Source organism: Oenanthe melanoleuca, chromosome 7 (genome assembly GCF_029582105.1).
Source record: "Oenanthe melanoleuca isolate GR-GAL-2019-014 chromosome 7, OMel1.0, whole genome shotgun sequence".
Classification (NCBI taxonomy): domain Eukaryota; kingdom Metazoa; phylum Chordata; class Aves; order Passeriformes; family Muscicapidae; genus Oenanthe; species Oenanthe melanoleuca.
The window spans coordinates 19,385,520-19,407,969 of record NC_079341.1 but is presented as its reverse complement, the minus strand read 5'-3'; the positions used below and the strand labels follow the sequence as shown (position 1 = coordinate 19,407,969).

Below are 22,450 nucleotides of genomic sequence, written 5' to 3'. Positions count from 1 at the left end.
TGCCTCGCCGCCCTGCTCCCCCTGCCTTGGTCTCTCTGCCTCACTCCCTGCCTTGTCCCGCCTCCCCCGGATCGCCGCAGCGCCCGCCCTGGCGGCCTGTGGGCGCTGCCAGGTTACGAGGAGCGGCTGGAAATGTTTTGCGTGGAAGTGGAAGCTGCTCGCAGCAGCTCATGGAGATGCAGGGCTCGGTCCGGGGCCCTTTGTCCCGGACCCGAGGGAAGCCTCCCTCGGCTTCCCTGTCAGAGCCTGACTGGGCTTACGTAAGCGATAACTGAAGAGGCACAGTCTTATTCATAGGTTGTGTTCGCAGCAGAAGACAGTAAGAGGCTATAAAAGTAGAATCAAGGAGTACTTCCCACAATAATTTGTCAGTAGGTTCAGAATCATGATATATGTTGTTCATCCAAAATTTCTAGACAGATGTTCGGGGGATGTTAGAATCTCCCATCTACCTGGTGCCTTGTATCCAGAAGGATATAAATTATATGTTAATTTTCTGTAGCCATGCTGTAGTTAAGATTAATTGGAGATTTCATTCTAAACATCTTTGCATAATGCCCATACTGGGAATGCTAAATTCTGAGTTCTGGTTTGTCGGGAAAGAAATCACAGCGTGTTTTATTAACAGCATAAGTAGTCAGCACATTCTCCTATTCAGGCATCTGGAAATATCTAGCTCATCCCATACATATGGCACTTCTGTTATCATTACATCTTTGAATTGTGTGTTCACTCTCCCCACACAAACACACTAAAAATGGGTATATCTCTAGCCTGACACTTACACAAGACTCTGCTTGTGGGGACAGTTTCTCACGATGTGTATGAGGGCAAAGATTGATTTGAAGAAGAGCCCACTGCAGCTAGATAGCTGAAAGGCCATAATCCCTTAATCAGCTTCTTTGGGGCTTTGGTGGATTCTCTTGCATCATCTTCCCACATTGCTGTTTGATTTGGAGACAGTATTTCTCTTTTTGTAAAGTGAAACTTGAGCTGTTGTTTTGAACCTTTCTTGTTTTTAAATCAACCTTGGTTTTTCCGTCTAGTTAAGGAGCACTGGAGATCATTACAATCTGGTAGGAAATTTATCTCACTGTATTAAATAAAAAAAGTAAAGAATTATATTTTCATCAGGTGAAAAATCCAAATTGTATAATACTAGAAGGAAGGATTTAAGGTTCTCTTATCTGGAAAGACAAGTAGCTTTTTTGTTTGTGCACCAACATTTGATGGAAAATCAGCAATTGTTCAAAGTCCATTTCTGATAAAAGAGGAAAATTTATTAACTTTAACAAATGCAAGTCATTGCCAATTATTGGTTAACAGTAAGTAAAGATACATCAGTAAAAATCAGTTCGTATTTTTCATACTTCTTTGGAGTATATCTTGCCAGAGACCTGTGGGTAGTTTCCTGAAATAAGTTTTAAAGTGAGTAAGAAAATTGATTTGAAGGACCCCCCCCAAACTTTCCAAATATGGATCTTTGTATATCTGTTTTCACATTATATGATCTTTGCTGCACATTTTTCTTAAAACGCTGTCCTGATGTCCATGTTTAAAGGAAACAGGTGATCCTGTTCACCTTCTGATCTTGGAAGAGGCTACTGTGACTGAATGGTAGCCTAATTTGATCCTTAGATTTGCTAGCACTTAGGCATTTTAATGACTCTTTTTGTCTTTTTATTCTACTTATTCTGGGTTCTGCACCAGGTACAGGGTCTGTACCAATATTTGTTGACTACAGTTGTTAGAGCCCTGCTCTAACAGAGAGTTCTGCTCTGTTGTTGAAGCTCTGGAGATCTCTGGTGCCTTAAGCCTTTTGAGCTTGCTCTTAAGTGAAGTACTACAATTTGAAAGACACTAAAGGTAGTCAGCTGTAGTCCTTTTCACTCCAAAGTGAGAGGACATCTTGAGACATTAAGACTCCAAATTTCTTTTCTTAAGTGTGATGGATCAGCTCTTTGATCCTTCTGAAATCTGCCCAGTTATTTACAGTTTTCAGCCAGACTAGTGAGCTGATCTGGTTAAAATGCAGAAGTGCAGAATTACTCAGGCCAACACAGTGGGAAATGAGCAGGGTAAGAGTGGGTGGAAAATGCAGCTTTCCTTTCTGACAGAACTACCTCATATTGGCTTAAGGTTTCAAGTAACATTTTTCAAAGGTGACTTGCTAGTTATACATCCATCTAAAATGTTGGAAAATGTGTAGGAAGCTGTATTTTTATATAGCTCTTCTAAGAGCCATTTGGAAAGATTTGTTTTGCAGGAACACCTACTGTTCAAAGTGCAAAATTCAGTGCATCAATATTATATGAAGAGACCTCTGTCTCAGCTGTGGCTACTGAACAGACGGTGTAGCATTGTATGAAACACACAAACCTCAAGCACAGGAAAACTGATGTTTATTTGCTGTCTAATTTCAGCAGTGGAGCACTAAAAACATAAATCTTAGCAGAGATACTGTACCAGCTCTAAACCTTCCACCTTCCAACAGGGCAATCCCATGTTATGCAATCTTTCATGCAGCTCCGTGGAGTCTGACAGCTTCCTTGAGGCCTGGGGAGAAACATAACAGATAAAGCAGCACAAAACAGTGAGAAACCTACACTTAATAAGACTCTAAGGCAGTGAAGGCTTGTTACAAGTTTCTTGATTCTCATCCTGATCAGTTTTACTACAAAACTCACACTTACCACTGTTTTTTTTTCTTCCAAGGTCTAGCTTTTCTTAAAGTCCTTGAAATACTGCTTTTTTCACTGGTAAAAAGTTTTCCTAACAAATCCTCTTGCTGCAGTTTAATGCCACAACCTGTTTATCTGTTTGCTAGATAAAAAGAAATCTTTGCTTCCTTAGTAGAGCTTTTTGGACATATAAAGACAGTCATGTCTTCAATTGATCTTTTCAATGTAAAATTAAGATAGAAAGAGCTGAAATAGTCCATCTCCTTGAAAGCTTTCAAATGTAGCATCTCTTGGATCCTACATTTCCTTGGCTGTTTTATTTCTGTGGTCTGAATTCTTTCCATATTGTGTAAGTATAAAATGTAGAACTTATATATCTTGAATTGCATCACTTTTTGAGCCCATTTTGTTGTTTGTTAGGACATTTATAATTCTAATACTGTCCTCCTGTTTACTTGTAACCCTTCCAGTTTCATGTCATCTCAAAGCTAGCAAACATGTTTTTCAGTCACCTAGATAATCATGATTAATTTAGTAATATAATAAGTATTGTAAGTATCATGGGGGGAAGACATGACAGGATTTTTTTGATTTGATGTATTTTATTAAATGGATACTATTTAAAAGAAAAAAAATCTCTTATTAGGTCTCTTTTGCTCTTTTAATTAAAATACTATTTCATTTTAGAGCATAAACTTAATGGTTGTTTTTGTTTTAAGATTAAGGGTGTTAGAGTAATATTAACATATTTTGTGAACTACAGCAAATATCACAGTAACCTACACTTTGGTTGAAGTTGCTTGCCACTGTTTTAGTTTTGGGACAGATTTTATTTAAATTTTAATTTATTGTTAACAAAGAAATGTAAATGTGCCAATGTAATTTGCTCCTATCACAAAGTGGTAAGGCATTGTCAAAGACTGAGCAAGCTATTATGCAGAAAGGACTAGATGAGCTTGATGACTGGTGTTACTGGAACGAGATGAAATTCAGAACTATAAATGAAAAGTCATGCAATTAGGGACAATCTAATATAGTACAGGGACACACAGCTGGAGAGTAAAATGATCACAGAATGACAGAGAATGATGGCAAGTTGCCAATTGTGCATTTTAATGCTTTGCTTTGCCATTGTACAAAGACAGTTTTTACACATTTCTGCGGAAAAACTGGTTATCTATTTTCCTTGTAATTTTATTAATCAGGATTGCCTGTAAATGAGGGCTCCTGGGATGTCGGGAAAAGATTTGGAGGTTTCTCTTGGCTCTGTCCTGTCAGAAATCATTCACCCTCATGTGGAGTTTCTTTACATATGACAGTAAATACTACTTCATCTCTACCCCCTCTGTGGGCCTTGTGTTTTATCAGATGATTAAATGATAAGGTCCACTTCAAGCTTTCACACATGCCACAGTAGAGAGAAGATGGATACCATCAGTGATAAAATTGTTCATAAAATGTTCCCATGGCTGTAGGTGGGAAGCTAGACAGCAGTTGGAATGACTTATTACCAGAATTGCCATTCTTATTTCATGTTTATGTTTTAGGTAAGTTTTTACCGTGTTCACATGATAGTTCTTAAACATAGGCTATGTTGGATTGGGTTTTCATGGATATTTGCTATTTGATGCAATAATTTTAACTTTCTATCTCTAATAGTTTTATCTGTTACATTTACTATCTGTATTACATCTGTACTACCTAATATATTTTAAGGATTGTTACAAGCTTGTCTAGATGTATTACTGTTGTCTCCTTTCTAGAGGATATATATTTGTCTTTTAGACTGCAAAGCTGATATTGCATTTCCTGACTAGTCTGTCTCTCTAAAATACTTGTTCATTTTCCTTAAAGCCTAGTAGACCCAAGCCTCTAAGGCCAGGGGATACAATGTCCCCTGGCTATTTCCTTTTTGTCTTCTCTTTTCACTGTCCTTCCTAACACTTTGCATGTAGATTGTATAGCACTGGTGGAAATCAAAATGAGATCTCTGGTATTTCAGACCCTTACAATAAGAAACAAATAATTAGATGCTTTAGCTTAGTATACTATTAATGGAACAATGAAGCTTCTTTTCCACATTGTGTGAATTAGCCCAGCTTTTCAGGTACATGCTTTACTGTAACTTTTATACATAAGCAGTTGCCTATCCATACAAGTAAATAATCAAAGTGCTTTTGTAGTTAGAAGCTTCTCTATTCCTCCTGTGAATCTCTGCTGTCTCACAATCCTCTTATTCTGAGACTTCAGAACAGCCCCAAGTAAGCCATAGTCCTAATTAGAGCCAGCCAGAAATTTTCATTCAAAGCTTCTTAACCAAAAAAAATGGTTACATGAAACCATGTATTCATAGACTTTTTGTTGATTTCTTTGAATCATCTGTGAAAATAGAAAACCCTATTGAATGAAACCCTTTTCTAAAAAGGCTTTAAACATTATTTTATAATTTTGTGTAATTTTTAAATTAATCAAAACAAAATCAATACGTTTGATGTGGTTCAATTATAGTTCTCATTTGGCACATTTTTTCTTTGTTGCTGAAAATTTTAGAAACATTCTTTTGACCAAGTCAAACTCTTCATTCTCTCACCGGAATTACAAAAGGAAAAAAATTAGCAATATTTCCCCCTCTCTTTGCTCGCTGTTTTTCAAAGCCAGTGATGTTTCTTCAGCCACTCAATTAATTCCTTCTCCAACCCTCTCACTTTAGACTGACCTTTTGCTTTTTATTATTTGCCATACTTTTTTTTTTTTTTTTTTGTTTTGGTCCTCTTTGTGGCTGAGGAAAAGAAGACAGCAGGGAGTAAATGACTGCCAGAAGATCTGAACATATAGATGTAGCAATGTGTCTTGCTTGAAAAGTTGGGAAGAGATTTGTATATGTGTGAAAGAAGGAGGGAAGGGCAGAAGGTTGTTGGTGAGGTAGGAGGGAGATAAAAAAGTTTTATTGGTGCAGCAGGAGGAAAAAGTATGGAAATTGGTAAGCATGCAAAATACAGAGCAAGCAGAAGAGTGGAAAGAAGTAGGATGGTGTTTTGGTGAAGTGGTGCCCAAAGGGGGTGTTTCACTGATTTGCCACAGAGAGTGGCTTACAGTGCTCCCAGCCACCTGCTGCAGCAGGGAGCAAGAATAGATGACTTCTGTAGGGGAACTCGCTGCTGCAGTGAGCACTCAGGAGTGCCCTCCTTCCCTCCCATTGCTGGCCAATCTGCACGGTGAACATATTGTATGCATTTATTTTAGAATATTTACACAACCTATAGTTTAAAATAATCCAGACTGCTGATAATACAGTTTCAGTAATCGCTTAGGTTGTACTCTGCCTGTGTAACCTCCATTTTTTGATTTCTCTTTCTTTGCTATGCCTCCTACTTTCTTTCTATCTCACCTTCGGTTTTAACAGCTATGGTCACATCAGCAGTAGCTGCTATGTATTCAAAAGAATTTTTGAGAATCTTGAGGTTTTACTGGTTATATAAAATCATGCACTTTAGTCAAAGAGTCTCAGTTTAAGCAAGTGTTCAAGCATGCAAAAATTCGATACCATTTCTGAGAATTTATGAGTATATATCAGTACCATCTACTGGCAATAAGAGTTACAGCACTTAGTAGGCTCACACAGGAAATGCCAGACTTTACTTCAATAACCAGGATCCTTCAGCAGGAAGTTAGGTGTGGTCTGTAAAAGGAGAATTAAAAAAAAAAAAAAAAAAAAAAAAAAAAAGGAAAAAAAAAGAAAAAAAAAAAAAAGAAAAGGCATGATGGAATTTTAACTGCCGTCTTCCCTGGTGCTATTCCAAACCCACATAACTGCAAGATTCTTCACTGGTAATGAATTTTTAATTGTTTCCTGCAGTATTAAAACAAAATTATGTGTTTTCTTTTTCTTTTTTCTTCTGTAACTGGAAATAAAATCTAACAGGATTCTGCTGCAGGACCACTTTCATTTTCCGAATGAACCCTTCTGCTGCTGGTAGTGCAGCTTTGGTACAGACCGTCCATGACAGAATGCACCAGGTGCATTTGCCTGCAGTGGAAGAGCATGCTCATAGGGAGACCTGCAGGAGTTGGGATGTGTGTGGATTGTGTAGGTGTAAGTGGCTGTGTGCATATGGTTGAAAAGGAGGAGAAAGCATCATGTTGCAGCTTATTTAACAGCCTTCAAAAATATTAATTTGTTGCGGCTGTGCTGGAGTATGTGTGCTAGGCGAGACAGTTAAATAGGATCAGGCTGATTGTGTTCAAACTGTTGTATCATTTTAATCTGATAATTGTTCCTGGGTATGTTGTCTTACTCAAAATTTGTTACTTTATTGCATTTGCTATATTTTTAATGTGCTTACTCAGAAGGACGCTTGAGAAAAATTCTTGTAGGCTACAGCAGATACCTGTTTGTGATTTCAGATCAAAGTATTTGCATTGGGAATATTTTCCACTTGTTCTTTTTAACTGAACTGCCTGGAGACATTAAGAAGAGAAGGTCCTGCTCTTGCTAATGAAATTTGTGAAATATATATACAATTGATATTATATCAGACATAAAAGATCTAAGTGCAGTATGTAATGATTAAAAATTGGTTTTGTTTAATTCAGCAGTTCTTCAGTGCACAGTGTGTTGCCAGGCAGGGGATCTGAATACAGGTGCTTATGCCTGAACCTTGTTTCCTGAGCTGGCAGTTCAGCAAAGGCAGCATATTTGTGCTCGAAGAAAGGAGCATCTTGTGTTGCTTTTAACTGATCCTTCTGGCCTTATGTGGCAATAGAGGATTCTAAGAGTAATTTCTGGTCCATACAGCTAGAGGAAGGACTGGTCCAAGATGCAGCTTTCAGGATTATACGGAGCTACATTTTCTGTAGTCTCCCTCCTCCACACTGAACCAAACACTTCAGAACTGTTGATTCCTCACACTGAATGTAGTGGAAAATATCTCTCACTTTATTCATGGGAATGGATAACATTATCCTTGATAAAGGCAAAAGATGCTATTGTATGTGACATTTTTATCAGCCTGTAGAATTGACAATCTATTGATTGCAAGCACTAAGTGAATTTTAAACTAAATTCTTTAAGAGTTGATGCCTCTGAGACAACTGTAAGAGGCAAGATGCAAAGAAAAATGGTTTGTCTTGAAATAAAAACAAATTTAAAAATTCATTTCACTGCAGCCTCCTCTTGGATGATAATTACTGAATTTAGCAAGGCGCCCCACACAAAATCCTGTGATGATATATTACTTTACATTGTTTGTAGCTCTGTTGCTTAAATTTTTTCTGTGTTTTTTTTTTTTTATTTTTATATTTTTAGCACTTTTTTTATGAGAGAGGCTAAGCAGTAATTAAGAGGTGCAGGATGAAAAGATGGCACAATCAGTGCTGGTACCACCAGGACCCGACAGCTTCCGCTATTTCACAAGAGAATCACTTGCAGCTATTGAACAGCGTATCAATGAAGAGAAAGCTCAAAAATCCAAGCAAGAACGCAAAGATGATGATGATGAAGATGGCCCAAAACCAAACAGTGACTTGGAGGCAGGAAAGACACTGCCATTTATTTACGGTGACATACCTCCAGGAATGGTGTCCGAGCCCTTGGAAGACCTGGACCCATATTATATCAATAAAAAAGTGAGTGTATTGTATATTTCTGTCAGAGTTTAAGAAGAATAAATAACAAAGAACCCTTCAAAGACATAGTATTTCTATTATTTTTGATCCAGAGTGTTCCATATAATAATTCCCCCAACAGCTGATGGGATTGGCAGAAATCTCCACTCTAAGAACAGAAATTAGTAATGCGAGTTTATGGGACTGTGTAGATAGGTAGAGATTGAGAATTTTTTTGTTATAAACCTAGCATTTTATTAAAATCTGTAACTTTTAGTGTTTTACACACAGGAGAATTGAAGTAGCAGCACAGGGTTTATCTTTAGAATAATTACTAATTGCTGTATTATAGTTGTGAAAGGAGCAAGTCTTCAATATGAAATCCATCTCAAAGATAGCTACACATCTTTCTAGATTTCTTCATTGCTGTGAAAAGTTTAGGTTGCATTCTCTTGTCACTGGGAAGCATAGGGAAGTATGTAAAGGTAATTTCTCAGGATATAATGATCATCCTGATTCATGTTTATTCTGTAGAGGCATTGTATCTTCAATTTAGTCTGGGTGAAAAAAATTTTCTTATCCTGTTCTATTTTGTTCTATGATTGTTGTCAAAGAGGAGGTCTTTAAAAGAGGGACATAAATAAAGAGGAAGTAGAAATTGCACTTGGAGTGTTGACAGAATGTTACATAATTAAAAAAATATTTTTATGGAGATCTTAATTTTAAAAAAATAAATCCACATATTTGCTTTTTTTAAAGTAACAAAAACTACTGTAGCCAGCACAAAAGTGTTGAACTTTAGACTAATGTCCAGATGGCCTTGGGTTTCCTCCAAATTTTCAGTCCCTTTGATTTTGGCATCATATGTATTGCAGTCTCGTTATTCTACTAGTAAAAAAGAAAATTTTTTTTTCTGTTTTCATAATTTTTTTCTCCTGCTTTCTTTTCTTTCCTGTGGAAACTAGCTAGCTAACAAAAACAAGTGAATTAAAAAACAAAACCCATGAAAGTGAAGAAACTGCTTCAAAGAAAAATGAAGAAAAACTCCACGAATTGTTATGATTCATACTCAGACTAAGAGAAAAAATGCAAATGAAGATATTTCCAGCAGGAATTAGGGGTATGCCTCATCAGCAATATGTTGAAACAATAGCAAAATAGGCATACCATGAAGAACTAAGCAGAACAGAACAAAAAAATCAGTTGTGCCTTAAGTGTTCATTGCAGAATTTCTAAAACTGAGTTCATGTATGGAGAATGAGTTAAATTTGAAAACGAGGTTTTCAATTAATTTATGTTTTGCTCTCTTTACTCAAATGATTTATCTTGTTGAAATCTGGAAGGCAAATAGAATTTGGGTCAAAGTACTGATTCCTCTCCTTAATTCTTTCCTCATTCTGTAGTAGTAAAAATCGAAATTCAATACCAGAAATCCTAAAGTTAGAGCATGTATCATCACGCTTTGGAAACTAGAAGAGTAATTGTGCAATTAAGTGTGGATGTGAAATAAAATCCTGCTGAATTGCTTGTTCCTGATTGAGAAATGCAAAGTAGTTGTCATGATCTTTTCCAAAAGCATTGTGGTTTCCAGCAGGAGAAGCAAGACTTCAAGCTGGATGTTGCAGTCATAATTTCTCCTATTATTTTTCTTAGTGTTCTTTGCATATTTTTGAACATCATTTTTTGGGTCAGGCTCCATTTTAATTTTTTAATGTAACTTGGTGAGTCAGCATAACAGAAATGCTACTTCATCAGAAGTTTTGTCAGAGTAAAGGGGACAGAAAACATAAAACTTAGAATATTATTAGAAGTCCTGTTTTCATTAACTCCAGGACAAATAGTAAGAGAGTTGAAAAATCTTCATAGTAAAGAGCGTGCGACAGACTTCTGTACAATAAAAGATCAAAGTGCAGCTTGAGAATCACTAAGTATGAAAGAATGCAAACATGTTAAGTTTGGAAGCACCGATTTTTATAATTTATAATTTATTATTTCAGGCAGGGAGAGGCATTGTGGTTTCAGCTGCTCTATTTGCCACACCTGCTCAGAAAGTGGAGCATAATCCTGACAAATGCTGCCCTCTGATTGCAGTTGAGGCAGATCATGGTTGCTGGCTGTGTTCCAGGTTTGCATGGCTTATGTGCCCTTTGGGCTTCCTAGGACTTCCACAATGCTGTCTAGATCCACTTGCTTTCAAAAAGCATGAACTTTCATCCATGTGTAGAAAGAACAGATGATGGAAATAGACAGGACTTTCCCTAGATATGTGGGAACATAATTTTTACAAAAACCTTACAGATTTTATTCTTTATTTCTTGAATTTTAAAATCACTGTTACATTTAGAAATGCTTTTTTAAATGTTGGTGATGTATATGAATCATTGCTGAAACTGTGGAGAGAGAGTGAAAATACATGGATACAATGAATAGAGTGAATTCTGTATTAGGTGAAAGTAAAGTATGACAAGGAAAATAGATTTGAAGGTACAGAAGTATCACAAGCAATAGTTGAAAAGAGGAGTAATACTTTAGTCTCAGAGTACAGCAAAAATTGAGTACATTAGTGTTATGTTCAAAAATGGTTATTGAACATTCCTGATTTCCATATTTTCATGATCGTTTGAAACTTAGATCACTTTGAGTTACTTTTGTCTTAGTACTTTGATTTGATAATTTATGCTGGCTATTTGATTTAGGGAGTGAAGTTGAAGTTTTAATGGCTCTCATTTTGGTTGCATATATTATGTGTGTATATTATACTGTACAAAAAGAATATAATAATTCTTCAAATATTAACTACACCAATTTTATTCTTGTCTCTGTTTACTAGCTAGAATCATCAGGGTTACTTATGATTTCTAAATAGATGCATTCAAATGTTATGTTCATTTAATTGTATTGATTTGGCTGGATGCTACAATGTGTGAATTGGACAAGGGGATTGTGTCAATGAAAAAAGAGCATATTGACCAAATATGATTAATGATGATTCAGAGTTTGTAACTTGGTATCCTCTAAATGCTATTTTTCATTCTCTTTTTCTTTTTCCAGACCTTTATAGTATTGAATAAAGGAAAGGCAATATTCCGATTCAGTGCCACCTCTGCCCTGTACATGTTAACTCCTTTCAATCCTCTTAGAAAAATAGCTATTAAGATTTTGGTACATTCATATCCTTTTTAAGTGGTTAGTCTAAAACTGTAATGAGTGAGATGTTACTTAGTATTTAAATCATTCTCTGGCACATGTCCCAGGATCAATATGATGTGTAGTGCTTTGTCCCTCTTCTCTCTACTATTTCTGTTTTCTGTTCTTTTTCTCATTCTCCTTTTACATTTCTGCTTGTTGCTGGATCCTAATATAGTAATACCAGGAGCCAGACAACCAGTCATCATCTCTTACAGTCTATGTGTCTTCTTTCTTCCCCCACATAATTTTTCCTTCTCTCTTATTTTTTCTGTGATCATCACATCTTTTTTTCATCTTTCCCCCTCTTACACATTTTTCATAAACTGTAGATATATTCCTCAGAATACTTTCAGTTCTTCCCTAGCACTGTGTATTAAAATCAAATCTTTGATCCCAGGTCTGTGCTTGCAAGAGTTTTTAGTGAAAATATAGTTTCATTATTCCTTTTCATTTTCTGATTTGATAACACTTACAGAAAGATAGATTGATGAAACAGCATTCTTGTTTCTCGTTCTGTTATACATTCTCAGTCCTGCGTGTATCCCACCTGTCTATTTCTTGATCATTATTGCATTATACACATGTAAGCCTATTGATGTTTTAATTTCAGTCTTCAAGAAGGTAATGAGATTTCCACATTGCAGGTAGAGATTTGAAAAGCTAAATTATTATAATTACTTAACTATTATTTTGTCTTTTTCAGTGTTTTAATAGCTGATTATAGTAGGCATCCCACTGGTCTGATCCCAAATACCAATATGTGCAATGGGGGCATTGACTTAAGAAAGCCAGCTTACTTAATAAGAATCTGATACAAATGTTTGCACATTTTACATTTGCAGAAGTTTAACAGAAGCACACTGAAAGTAGTTTTGTGTTAGTATTGCATATAGGGATGCTAAGATTAAGTAGACTAAATCTTGAAAAGACATTTTTCAGTCTTGGTATACTGGAAGTCTGTTAATTACAGCAGATGATATGTGTGAGATGTTGTTATCAGTGGCCTACAAATGACTTCCAAAACTACAATGATACTGCATAGCCTGTTTTAATTTTCTTGCTACAGGTGTCACTACAAATAATTTGTTTTCAATTATATGACCCTCTTTACCATATTCTGGAGCATTATTGAGTTATGGGAAATAATTGAAGATTGTGGGACTGAGTTGGTGGTGAAGAGCTAGTCACCAAACTCAGAATGCTAAAACACATTGCTTAAATTTATGGTAATGTATGTTATAGTTATTTTTAGGCTAACAAAAGTGTAGTGAGGATTTGCAACTCGAAGTGCACATTTCATCAAAGAGGATTTTGAAAGCCTAGGTAAAGTACAGACTGGTGAAACACTTGTAGCATGCATTTTTAATGTTTTAAAAAATATTTATTTCTCTTTTGCTCTGTTCATCTGTGAATTACATAAAGAGAAGCTAAGTTCTAAGTAAAGGATTTAAAATATATTCATTGCACAAAAAACCCAAAGAACTGTTGAATGTAATGCCACAGTTTTTCGACAGCTCAGAAGGTAGAGGTATCATTATCACTTGAAGGCTTTTTTATTAACATAGACATGCAAGAAAAGTTTTTGAGGGGAACCTCACAGTACTTCTCACTCCTTTATATTCGGATTTCTATTTAGGAGCACCACACAAACCTGCAGCTGAGGCTTTGGCCTCTCTGTAGCTTTAGGTGTTGGTGCCATCATGTGGGCGTTTTGTGGTTCACCTGCATGGTTTTCATTTTGGTGGTTGTATTTTTTTTAGAAGAAAGTCAGCAGTTCTGAGAGTAAAAGTTTCTAGATTTAGAGTGGTTCTCTTCAAATATATGAAATTATTTATGACTTGGACCTGTTCTGGAATTCTATTTGGATTTTTGAGAATCACATGTGCCTTCCCCTCCCAACAGCATTTATATTACAAAAGTCATATATAAAACATACAGCAATAAAATATTTTTTCTTGCTAGGATTTCCCTAGGTTGTCTCCTACCATGTGGCAGCTAGCTTTCAGTGTATCATAGTGATAAGGAAAAATGTTGATACATGCCTAATTTGAGGATAAACCATTAAAGTGAAGAAACTGTATCTTTCATTGCTTTGCTTGCATGGAGCAGACCCAGATCATCTAAAAGAAATACTTTTTGTGTTATTCCAGGAAATTAGAAGCTAATAATTCAAATGTTGCTATTTTTTTTTAATAAGAAAAAATCATTTATAGTTGGGACACATTTTAAAATGCCTTTCAGATTTTCTACCTTTTAGTGTATGATTGTTCTCTTTTAGCTATAAAGCAGTGAATGAAAGCTGTAACATATTCAGGGCTTTTCCCTGGCTATTAAAAGAGCAGTGAAGGGATAGATAGCTCCTGATAGTGAAGATCTACCAAAGCACTGTGTTATTTGATACTCTTTTTATGATATATTCTGGCTTACATTCCTTAACTCTTAGCCTACATTATTCAGCATGCTTATCATGTGCACTATTTTGACCAACTGCGTATTTATGACCATGAGTAACCCTCCAGACTGGACAAAGAATGTAGAGTAAGTTAAATGGATTTTCTCTGAATAATATCCAGTAATCAGAAATAAAGTATTGTGAATTATATTAGGATGGCTTCTACTGGCAGCAGCTACCTTGTTGGTATTAACTGCTATTCTGATGCTATTTCCTTTGCTGTAACATTAAATACATATAATTGTCTCATGACAAGTTATTTAATGTCCTTTCTCTGTTCGCAGTACTAGATGGAAAATGCAAGAAAAGCTGTTCTTACAATCATACAGAAAAAGTGAATTATACATATTTTTAACTGAGTTCTTTGTCACATCTGTGCAAGAATGCAGGGAAATGCAGTCTTTCGTCTCTGTTGCAATAACTGTATAGATAAAGGAATCATCTTATGGATGGCTATGTTGATCACAGTGCAGCTTTCTCTTACCAAAACCAATCTAACAATGGAAAACTTGTATGGAAATAAGCTATTAAAAAGTATTGAATCGGTTAGCTAATCATTGCTGCAATATGATGTCTGCTTGGCAAATTGGTCCAGTATGATGTCAGCTGCGAGGTGTTGATGCACAATGACAGTTCCAAAGCTGCAAGCCACAGTGTGAAACACTATTCTTGGTGCTTCCTTTCTGATGCCTCTTCACACCTTACTGCTTGGGCTGGTACATACCTGTATAATCTTCAGAAATCAAAAGTGAAATCATAGGGCTATTAAGATCAACAAAGACATTCTCATTTTGAGTTCAGTGGGGGCATCTCTCTATTCAGCATGTAGTAAATATTTATGATAAAGATTCATTGCTTGAATATTTCTTCATGTGTGTATATTGTGCCATTTAGAGTTACAATTCATGTCCTCATCTGTGGAGTAAAGTTCTGCAGGAAATAAATTTTTTAGTAATTGAATGGAAAAGTTCCATATCGGAAAATTGTTGTCAGGTTAGCGCAGTTACAGTAAGCTTCTTAAGCAGTTTAATTTGAATTCCTTTTCATTAAAGATATAAATTAAACTAAATTTCAGGATGACATCACTTGGACACAGAATATTGAAATTACTCAGAATTCCAGAGTTAAATATTTTTTCAATTTACATTTCAAATACATTTTTTAGTCAAAATGAGTGAATTTTATTGGCATTCAAAAGTGATTTTGGTTTTCTTGCACTTCTTTGATTCCAGTACTACATCTGCCTTTATAACACAGTTACAGAGGAACAAAGAACTGATAAGGGTTGGTGCTTGCCACCTATTGGGACTAAACAACATTTCAGCATAAAAATAACATCGAAGAAAGAAATATTTATCCTGAAAACAACCTCTATAATCCTATCATAATCCATCAGTGTGTTTTGTTATGACATGGATTCAGACTGGTCATAAGCATGCACCAATGAAGTAACAGGAATTTTGCATCTGTCTTATTGCATAGATTATAGAAGTTGATTTTAAGATGTGGGTTATCAGTCTTTTAATCCTAATTTCATTCCTTTTTCCTTATGATATAAATTATGCAGGTGTTAAAGTTGGTTGTAACTGCCATTATTTCTTATGCCATTTAAAGAGAAGAAAATGAGAATAAAACAACAAGAGAGTATAAACTGCAAAAATAACGTAATCTATAAACTCTGTCTTGCATATTTTCCTCAGATACACATTCACTGGAATTTATACCTTTGAATCACTTATTAAAATTCTTGCAAGGGGCTTCTGTTTAGAAGATTTTACGTTTCTCCGAGACCCATGGAATTGGCTAGATTTCACTGTCATTACATTTGCGTAAGTCTTCTACTTTTTTTTTTTTTAATAAAAATTCTTTCTGGTAGCATAAGATTAGTGACTAAAAATTGCCTCATATCTTGTCAGCCAGAATATTTGGAGCCTGGACTTCCTGCAGTTTCAATATGTTTCTTCTACCTCTTTTACACATTTTAGTATTTCTAGCCAAGCATGTGCTGCGGAGGCCAGCATGGTGTGCCAGCCCATTAGGATTGTGAATGCCATCACCCTGAACTGTTCATATCCTGTCTCCTTTCTGCATACCAGAATTAAAGGAATCTTTTTGACTTCCTCCTAATAGCTGACCAGATTAGTTTTCAAACATCAAGTCAATGTGGTTTATTATGATAAAACTTAATTTAATTTTATGGCCAGAAGTACATTTATAACACAAGCAAAATACAGTGAACGGTGAAAAGGTCTTGCTCAAAGACCCAAGCAAATAGAATAAAAAATCTGCCTCAATTCTGAGTAATTGTGATTTAATTCTACAGGTATGTAACAGAATTTGTAAACCTAGGCAATGTTTCAGCTCTTCGAACTTTCAGAGTATTGAGAGCTTTGAAAACTATTTCTGTAATTCCAGGTAAGAAGTAGTTGGTGTAAGGTGTTAGGCCCCTCATATCTCCAACTGTTATTTGTGTGCTGTCATTGTGTTTGTGTGTGAACTCCCCTATTACAGATATGTGACAGAGTTTGTGGACCTGGGCAATGTCTCAGCGTTGAGAACATTCAGAGTTCTCCGAGCTTTGAAAACAATATCAGTCATTCCAGGTGAGAGCGAGGTTAAACACTGAGGCTGACTTTTGTTCTACAAAGGCTGTACTCATATTTTCAATGCATAAGCCTTGTTTGCAACACGTTGGCAACAAACCAAAAAAGCAGGAATCAAGAATGTAATTTTATTTAAATTGATTCATGCTTGTATTGTATTTTCTTCTCCAAAAAAAAAATCAGCCTTTGAGTTTAACAAATTCTTGCATGAGATATTTGCAGTAAACAGCCTATGTGATTTGCATCTTATGACATCAAGCTTTTTTTTAAATGTTTCAAATATAAGTTAAATTTAAGCTTTCATACTGATGCAAATTTTCTCATTTACTAAAGGCACTTTATACAGCAACTTTATTCAGTTTTAAGTTATGTCCAAACAACTAAACTCTAAAGGATAGCATGGGCCATGCATGGGGTATCGTTTTAAAGATGTCTTTCTTCTCCAAACCATCACCCTCACATATTGTAACAAGATTATTATGATATCATTTCAATGTGCATGTATGATGTCTTTACAATGGGGTTACATTAATATAGAATACATTGCAAAAGTTCATAAAAGAAAGGTTTGGGAAAGAAGCATCAGCAAAGCAAAAAGTGCTGTTCTAGGTTAGCATGAGTAAGAAAATCACTTGTTTTGGCATAAACAATGTGTTTGATATTATCTACTTTTTATTTTTGTACACTATAAAATAAGTATAAACTTAGATATTATTATTCATCTTTCCAAATAATAAGGCTTTTCTTTAAAATTGTTGTGTCACAAATTACTACTCTTTTTGCATGAAATCTTTATCAGGAAAAAAATTCACATGATTTTTGTGTGTGTTTAGTATCTATTTAACATAATAATAAAAATATTTTCTCTTTGCAGGCCTAAAGACTATTGTGGGAGCCCTGATTCAGTCAGTGAAGAAGCTCTCGGATGTGATGATCCTGACTGTGTTTTGTCTGAGTGTATTTGCACTGATAGGGCTGCAGCTGTTCATGGGCAACCTGAGGAATAAATGCCTCCAGTGGCCTCCAGACAATTCTACTTTTGAAACAACAGTTATTTCCATCTTTAATAGCTCTTTAGGTGAAAATGGTACATTTATTAATGAAACAGTGACAACATTTAACTGGGATGAATACATCGAAGACAAAAGTAAGAGTTAATTATGTCATCTACTGCATTGATTTTCTGGTATTGATTTAAACAGATTTGAGAGCATCAGTATCTTTCCCTTGCCTTTAAAAGTGTGGAATATGGCCAAGAAACGTAAAAGCACTCGTTTTTCTCTGAACATATCTACAATAGATTGGTATTCTGTCTTTCATTATAGTATTGTTAATCCCTCCCATTTATCTGTCCTGCCCCTTTATTTTAGTGTATTTAGCATATTAATGTATTCATAATTAGACATAATAGGTTTTTAATAACGTCTGTATATGTATTTTAACTGTTGACTGTATCAATGAAAGTTAGGAAACCTCAGTTCAAGAACTAAATGCTTTTGGATCCACGTCTCATTGCCTTATAATCTTTTAATATACTTATCTCAGCGTGCTTGAAATACACAAATGTCATGCAGAAATTTTGGAAGATAACCTATTCTTAAAGGCATCTGAAGAATGGATTCCATTCCCTTAGTTGTTTCTGGTACTATGTCACACAAATAGAAAGGGTTTTTGTCTAAATATCTGACCTACATTTTCCTGATTTCTGATTGCATATATTTCTACATCTGCTGTGAACTTAGAAATAAGATAATCACAGACTACTTTATATATTAGTCTTTATGCAGTTTAAAAACTCTTATCCTCTGCATTTCTGGTCTTTCCTAAGCCAAGCAATCCTATTTTCTGTTTTACATTTTCTATACCTATTTTTCTTTTTTTTTCCCCTATTAGTCTGGCATTTCTTTTTCTTGCTGTTGTTTTTATTTTGCCTTTTTTTTTTGATTCCAGTTTTTGTTTGCATGGGTTTTTTACCCATGCAAATTGGGTGCTAACTCCTCTAGCAATTAATTCTAATTTATATCTTTACATCATGCCATATATGCAACATTCCTATTAACACATTTCAGAATTACCTCCTTTTTATGTCAGCACTGTATTGTCGATTCACAGTCAATTTGTATTTTGCAGCATTTATTGCATCTTTTTGTACAGTGGTGGCTGCAGCCACACCCTGATATTTTGTGTTTACATATTTGATTTTGCCTTGTCAAGTGTAGCATTTTCCACTTGTCTCTACTGGAATAAATCCAATTGCTTTTGGACAAACTTGTCCATTTGTAAAGGTAATTCTAAATTTCAAATACCTTTTCTCCTAGCCTTATGTCTTCAGAATACTTGATGCATTTTTTCCCATTGTTTCGTGTCTTGAGTTGGTAATGAAACTTGTTTGAAAAATATGTCCAGCAGATACTTGTGAGATCTTCAGAGAGATGCCCTTATGAATTTGCATTGCCTCACTGGCAATTGCTCTCCAAGAACTTTTTTCACGTATCTTGTGATATTTCCAGCCAGAACATATATTTTTATTTGTATCTGGAAGTGTCACATAGGACTTGTACCCATGACTGTTCTGTTATTAAGTTGTCAGGAGACAGGAATAGTTTTGTTTATGGCATATTGTGTACAAACTCATAATTACTATTTTTATCACTTTATCATCATTATTTTTTATTAAAAAATCTTACTTGTTTTCCAAAGTAATGAACTGAAAGTGGAGCCACATAAGAATGTGAGTTAGGCACACAGAGAGGTTTGCCAGTTCTGCTTGGAGCCTGTCTGCATCTTTAACCTTCTTTTTAAGTAGGGGTCAGATGTCTCACAGGGTCTGACTCTGTGATCATCAGAATGTCTGAAAATGCACAGATTTCTTATATGATACCTGAGACTAGAATTGCAGATATATAAATTATGGACATAATTTTTCTCTCTCTTTAAAATAAGCAGATTCTGTGCTGCCTCTAACATATACTGGTTGTGAGAGAGTAGAAGCAGTCAGTAGGAACTGGTTGCAATTCCCTGCTTGTCTGTTTAGCATTAGCCCTCAGTTAGTTCGTGCCAGCTAAGCTAGTCTATGCCAGCTGGCAGTGAATCTCACGGAACCATCTGCTTCCTGAGAACAGCCAGAACATACCTAGTTCTGGCAACTTTAGCTTAATGTGCCACCTGACCAAAAATCTCCATTAGAAATTCCCATTTTACCCTAAGAATCACAAACTAGTAATTGATGGCAAAATGTGTTTCCCTTTCTGCTGCAGAGAAGGAAATATAAAATAAAATAGAAGAGTGTTGGGGGCTTTTAGGCCTTCTGTCTCTTTACCTTATCTTAATATTTAGCCTAAATGTTCAAGTACATTCCCTTGCTATAGAATTTTTTATATTAGTTTTGTGTAAGGTACAGTAGAAGCTTGGTTTCTCCCCCAGCTGCTCAAATCAAGATCCAAATATAAATTTCTTGAGCATGTTATGTTAGCACAAAATCACTGGGGTTGGAAAAGACCTTTGAGATCATCTAGCCCAACCTATGACCTAACACAACTTTGGCAAGTAGACCATGGCACTGGGTGCCACATCCAGTCTTTCCTTAAACACCTCTAGGGATGGTGACTCCACCACCTCCCTGGGCCCATGCCAAATTCCAGTCACCCTTTTTGTTCATTATGTCCAACCTAGACCTACCCTGGCACAGCATAAGGCTGTGTCCTCTCACCCTGTCACTGGTTACCTGGGAGAAGGGGCTGACCCCCACCTGGCTACACCCTTCTTCCAGCGAGTTGTAGAGTGACAAGGCCTCTCCTGATCCTTTGTTCTCCAGGCTAAACACCCCCAGCTCCCTCAGCTGCTCCTCACAGGACTTGTGCTCCACACCCTTCACCAGCTTCATTGCCCTTCTCTGGACCTATTCCAGCACCTCAATGTCCTCTGAACTGAGGGGCCCAGAACTGAACACAGCACTCGAGGTGTGGCCTCACTGGTGCTGAGTACAGGGGAAAAAGTTTCATCCCTAATATTTCAGGTTTTTTTCAAGGAATACTTGGATAAAATAATAGGTAATTGATAATTATAAATGAACAGTACTAAATGTTATGTATCAAAATCCACAAACGAAGGCACAGAATTGCCCTCATCCTTTGCCTCATTTTCCTGGTATTTTTTTTATTTGCTAACATACACAATTTGGTATTCTGCCCCTTGTATATTATAATTTGCTTAGGTTGCTAAGAATTAACTGCATAACTAACTTTTTATTTTCTAAAGAAAGGCTAACTTGAAGATTCTGTAGAAAGTAATTTTCCTGTTGAAACAATGCTTTCCATGTTTTTTGCATTCCTAACTTCTATATATTGCAGTTGAACAGTTTGTTAGCTGTACTAATTTCTTTCAATTGTAAAGGTCTATAGAATTGCTCAGTTTTCATTAGGCATAAATATTGTCTTTCTCATCACCTCTTGATTATTTTTTTAAACAGGTCATTTCTACTTCTTGGAAGGGCAAAATGATGCACTGCTGTGTGGCAACAGCTCAGATGCAGGGTAAGAAAATGATAATTTTTCATTATGCATCAAAGAAAAATAATTCGCTATTTAGAATAGCTCAGGTAGTCAACTTTAATATCAAGTGTACTGTAGAGTTGCAAATTACCAATGCTTTGCATTTGAAGTTATACCTAAATACAGCCATCTCTGTGATTTGAATTTATACAGGCACTTCCATCAGCCTCTTAGATACTTTTGGGAAGGTAATCACTTGAATGATCTGTGCATAAATGTTGCTGCCAGCTTGCTAACAATAGTTTATCAGCCATGCTAGTTGATGTTCTCTTGTCCTGATGAAGTTGTATTATGGTAAATTGTGGGGAAGGCTAGAATACTACTAGTTATATTATTAAAGCACTGAAATATTATTAGGAAGTGGAATTTAAAAGTGAATAATAACAAGCTCTATATTTTTATCTTAGGTATGTAAAATAACATTTTACTTGTTCATAATTTTGTTAGCAACTGGTACTCCTGAACTATTTTGTTTTACTGCAGCATATCATAATGTAGAGTAGTTGTTAAAAATAGCATTTCCTCTTCTTTTGTAGTCAATGCCCAGAAGGATATATATGTGTGAAAGCTGGTAGAAACCCCAACTATGGCTACACAAGTTTTGATACATTCAGTTGGGCATTCTTGTCTCTGTTTCGATTGATGACTCAGGACTTTTGGGAGAATCTTTACCAGCTGGTGAGGACTTATTAAAACCATCACCAATACCATTACTACATAGTACTTGCGTAGTTATTTTCATTCACTTGTCCCTAAGGCCTTTGGAACAGAAATCATCTTTAATTTCATATATGCAAAGTGTTGTCTAAAGCAATAAGGCCTTTTTTAATGATTTAGGTTCCTTTATGCTTCTTAAATACATTATAAGGAATTGCTGTTATTTTATGAAGATGGTTAAACATTATTGTTTGTTTACCTAAATGAATAAATGAATTTAAGTTGTCAAAGTTTCTTACCCAAACATGCTGTAAATAGATGCTATGTTAAATTGATTTGCAGTCTAGTAAAAACATGTTTCATTTGAAAAGGTTACATCTTGTCCCTGAACTACACATATCCTTACCTGAAGGACTGTCATTTTCTCCACTGTAACATTTTGTGTTAATGCACTATTTTTGTGGCAGTGTAGTTTGGGACTGATAAGACAGGAAGGTAAGATGCTGATCAGTGGCCCCACCTACTGTTAAATTTAAAGGCTGTAATGTAGATATATAGATTCTTATTGGTATAAGTTCTGAACTATTCAGAATTGGATTTACCTTGACAATAGCAGACACAAAACTTTTTCATATATATTTGGGATATAATACTATTTCTATAAGGAAAAATAACTAATCTTGTGCTAACATACATCAATCTTCTATTTCTAAA

The 22,450-nt window shown here is 35.6% G+C and overlaps 1 protein-coding gene across 1 annotated transcript in view; it reads left to right on the top strand.

Moving 5' to 3' along the window:
* SCN2A (sodium voltage-gated channel alpha subunit 2) overlaps nt 1-22,450 on the top strand; it is a 73,134-nt gene that overhangs the window by 12,381 nt on the left and 38,303 nt on the right. The window contains exons 2-9 of the mRNA XM_056496652.1: nt 7,987-8,306; nt 11,337-11,455; nt 13,923-14,012; nt 15,627-15,755; nt 16,250-16,341; nt 17,404-17,676; nt 20,998-21,061; nt 21,616-21,757. Of these exons, the coding sequence (XP_056352627.1) occupies nt 8,040-8,306; nt 11,337-11,455; nt 13,923-14,012; nt 15,627-15,755; nt 16,250-16,341; nt 17,404-17,676; nt 20,998-21,061; nt 21,616-21,757 (1,176 nt within the window). The 5' untranslated portion in view covers nt 7,987-8,039. The remainder of the gene's footprint in view (nt 1-7,986; nt 8,307-11,336; nt 11,456-13,922; nt 14,013-15,626; nt 15,756-16,249; nt 16,342-17,403; nt 17,677-20,997; nt 21,062-21,615; nt 21,758-22,450) is intronic.